The sequence below is a fragment of the Bombina bombina genome, chromosome 3 (genome assembly GCF_027579735.1).
Source record: "Bombina bombina isolate aBomBom1 chromosome 3, aBomBom1.pri, whole genome shotgun sequence".
Classification (NCBI taxonomy): Eukaryota; Metazoa; Chordata; class Amphibia; order Anura; family Bombinatoridae; genus Bombina; species Bombina bombina.
In genome coordinates this window covers 500,314,735-500,318,882 of record NC_069501.1, presented here as the reverse complement: position 1 = coordinate 500,318,882, position 4,148 = coordinate 500,314,735, and the positions used below count along the sequence as shown (strand labels likewise).

Sequence of the window (4,148 nt, the reverse complement as noted above, 5' to 3'; positions counted from 1 at the left end):
ACAAATGCTATAAAATAAACATACACACTAGCTTACACAAATTCTATATGATAAGCATAGACATTAGCTTACTCAAATTCTATAAGATAAGCATACACATTAGCTTACACAAATTCTATAGGATAACCATAGACACTAGCTTACACAAAATCACTACTAGATGTTGTATAATTTATGTGATTAAATGATATATCTCAGGATTGCCTATAGTGTGATGGGGTCTATGGGGACGATTTATCATGGCCCGAATGGGGCCAAATACATCTGTTTCTGCACAAGCCTTCAGGCTCGCCGGAAACAGGAGTTAAGAAGCAGCAGTCTTAAGACTGCTGCTCCTTAACTCGTATGCCGCCTCTGAGGCGGCGGACAGCAATCCGCCCGATCGCATATCGTCAGGTTGATTGACACCATTTGCTAGTGGCCTGCAAGGGGCGGCATTTCACAAGTAGTTCACCAGAACTGCTTGTGCAATGATAAATGCTGACAGCGTATGCTACAGCGGATCATGTACGCCAGACACATAATTTCGGCCCCCATGTGTGAAGTTTGTCTGTGTGATGTATGTCTGTGTGATGTATTTATGCATGTGCATCTGACTTTGCAAACAAAACTGATCTCTGATTAACACAGTGACATTCCTTGTAAAGGGACATCAAACCTGGATAGAGCACAGAACTTTAACCTCTTACTCTCTACGTTGGCTGGCATTTTTAAACTAAGGGGTTAATTAAAGTGGGTCTCTCCACCAGCGGTGAGACAGTAATATAGCATTATGCCTCCTGGAGTGAGGCATGCAGTAATATTCTCGCTAATGGTGGCAAGACCTGCGCTATCACTGACATAAAGAAAAAATATGAAATGACATGCAATATACAGTGTATGTGATGTAATTAGGGGGGTTAAACAACTTTCAAATTTACTTCTATAATCAAATTTTTGTCATACTCTTTGTAATCCTTTGAGTGGTACTCCTTATATAGAGGTTGTAGTTATAAAAAAAAAGTATTCCTATAAAGTTTGTGTAGTGATGCAAGTTTACATTAAGCAACTTTTTCTTTTGTATTAAAATTGTACTTGTCTAGGGCTCTCTATAGATACAAAAAAAAGCTAATTCTGTAACCATCAAATGTTGTCTCTAGAACGGGCCTCTATTGTCATCTCTTGTTGAATTCTTTATTGAAGTAGCAGTAATGAAAGCCAATGAAAAGAGACATATATTTGCAGCTACCAATCAGCAGCTTCTGAGACTACCTACTTATACTTTTCAACAAAGGATACAAAGAGAATGAAACAAATGAGATAATAGAAATAAATCGAAACATTTTTTTAAATGGAATGATCTATCTGAATTAAGAAAGGGTCTCTATGTCCCTTTAAAGCTGTATACTCTATATTAAAGGGACACTGAACCCAATTTTTTTCTTTTGTGATTCAGATAGAGCATGTAATTTTAAGCAACTTTCTAATTTACTCCTATTATCAATTTTTCTTCATTCTCTTGCTAACTTTATTTGAAAAGAAGGCATCTAAGCTTTTTTTTTTTTTGGTTCAGACCTCTGGAAAGCACTTTTTTATTGGTGGATGAATTTATCCACCAATCAGCAAGGACAACTCGGGTTGTTCACCAAAAATGGCATCTAAACTTATATTCTTGCATTTCAAATAAAGATACCAAGAGAATGAAGACAATTTGATAATAGGAGTAAATTAGAAAGTTGCTTAAAACATCATGCTCTATCTGAATCACAAAAGAAAAAAAATTTGGGTTCAGTGTCCCTTTAATGGATCATCTACAAAACATTTATGCAAAGAAAAATGTAGTGTATAATGTCCCTTTAATAATCTAGTAAAGTACTTACCCTTCCACTATCTCAAATGGGGGAAGCTCCTCCATCTCCTTTTTCTTTGCCTCTGCGTCTCCCTCCCCATCACCATTCGCTGGGGCTGGGGCTGGGGCTGCTCCTTCTGGTGGGTCCAGGGCAACTTGTGGGGGCTGAGATTTATTTTTCTTCTGAGACATTATGTGTAAGTACAAGAGAGGGGGAACAGAGAGGATAGAAAGAAGGATATAGAGAGGGAGAGAGAGAGAAAGTGTGCAGAAGAGGGAGAGATACTGGAAGAGAAGAGAGATTCAGATGGACAGGAAACTACAGGGGAGAGGGACAGGCTTTCAGGAGAGTGATAGAGACAGGGGGTTGGCTACATTGGGCCCTAGGGTGGAGCACTGTATTATCTGGGATCTAAATATGGCACCTGGGAGTGACAGTGACAGGGTGACCTCTGAGGAATGGACATCCCCCCACTGCTAGTTACAAACCTGTTCCTTTCACTGCCAGAGCTCTGTACAGTAGTGTGAACTTTATACTAGGTTTTATATCTATAGTATTCTCTAATCTGTGTAACTTTATTTTATATGCAGAGCAGTCTGTATTAGATACAGGCTAGTTTGTGCCCAGTATGGAGAACAGACCTTGTATCTGTATTAAAGGGACATTATTGTGGGAAAAAAAACTGCAAGCTCTAATTGAATAGAGCATGAAATTTTTACACTGTTGACCCTGCAGTTCTATTTGTTTGACAGACTCAAAGGGGTTAAATGCATAAGTAACAGGAAACAGGCCGCACTTCACAGCTGTTTCCTATGTTGTTTAGCTATGGTTGGCACCCTGTGGCTACGGAGTCTTCCTATGGAGATCTGTTGCCAGGACTTTTTGCATTGATGTTAAATGCATAAGTAAAGTCCTGCTTGGAGCTGCTGAGCAAAACGCAGCCAGGGATTGGTTTGGTGTTTCAACTGCTGCTGGCTATTGGCCCATCAGTTGTTTCAAGGTCAGGACCAGCAGTTCTCTGTGGCTCCAGAGCAAGACTTTAATTATGTGTTTAAACCCTTTGCGATGGCTAAACACAGAGAATTGCAGCGTCCATAGTGCAACAAGTTCCCCTTTAAACACGTTTTTGTATTCACAGAGATTTATCATTGCCCGGAAGGACAAGGTTCACCAGGGGTCACATTTGCTGCCTGTATTTATCATTGTATGAGCTGACGCTCATGCAAAGCCTCCCCTGTTCCCACAGTTATTACAAATGATTAAACATACTATAAAATGGATATATTCTATGGATTATTTAGAATATTTTACAGTATGTTTAATAATTTAAAACCATTTTATTAATTTAAAAATATATATATTTTTTATGTAATATTTCAATAATGCTCCTTAAGATTACTAAGTTTTCATATTAAAATCTAAATTGTGAAACACGATGCGCAAAATGCATATTTTACATTCCTATTTTCTTTGCTTTGAAAATAATGTACCTTTTTATTATTAAATATATATTTCTAAATAAATCTGAAACTGTTCATGTAAAATACATATCTACTGTATATCTATATATCTATTGGAATAGATAAACAGGTATAGGTGTATATATAGAAATATTTATTTAAGAATTAATTAAACATATTCTGCTATGGGAAGAACATTGGAATGTGAAATATTAATATTTCATGTTGGGTTTAGCACTCTTGGATATATACGCGGTCACTCGGTCAGGTTAGTGTGCGAGTAAGGGTGTAAGTGGGTTTTATTTGCAGTTTTCACGCTCCATTGAAGTCTATGGGAGAAGTTAACGTGGTCACAATATTTTATTTCTGTGTGTCCAGTTTATTTCACACATAAACTTTTTCTTTTCAACTTGTAATACGAGCGAAACCCTGTGTGCAAAAGCCTCCCTCTAGCGAAGTTAACGTGCAAGCGGGGTTGCTAAATAGTGCTCCACTCATTATTTAGCTCTCAATTGGTTGGATCAGTCTTGGGTCATTTTTAATTTGCCACTTCTGAGTTGACGGTGAGGGTTTAGTTGCCACTGTTTCATAAATGTCATCTGCAGGCTTGTGTTATGTCTCTATATTAAATGCCGTGGAACTTTGAAAAATATTTTGTGGCGTGAATTTATTTGATTATTTGGTAATGTCATATAAATAAATCCACTATAAAATACAATCTGGTTCCTCCATTTTTTTTATATTAATATTTTTAAGCTATTCCTCCGTGTTTTTGAGAGTCATCAAGGAGTATTTGAATCTAAAAATGTTTAATATGAAATCTTTGTTTTAACAATATATACATATACATAAATGTATT

The 4,148-nt window shown here is 37.0% G+C and overlaps 1 protein-coding gene across 1 annotated transcript in view; it reads right to left on the bottom strand.

Annotated features, from left to right (window-relative positions):
- Positions 1–2,193, bottom strand: part of APOBEC2 (apolipoprotein B mRNA editing enzyme catalytic subunit 2) — a 29,847-nt gene extending 27,654 nt beyond the window's left edge. Inside the window, exon 1 of the mRNA XM_053706863.1 lies at positions 1,860–2,193. Coding sequence (XP_053562838.1) covers positions 1,860–2,020 — 161 coding nt within the window. The 5' untranslated portion in view covers positions 2,021–2,193. The remainder of the gene's footprint in view (positions 1–1,859) is intronic.
- Positions 2,194–4,148: the final 1,955 nt, after the last annotated feature.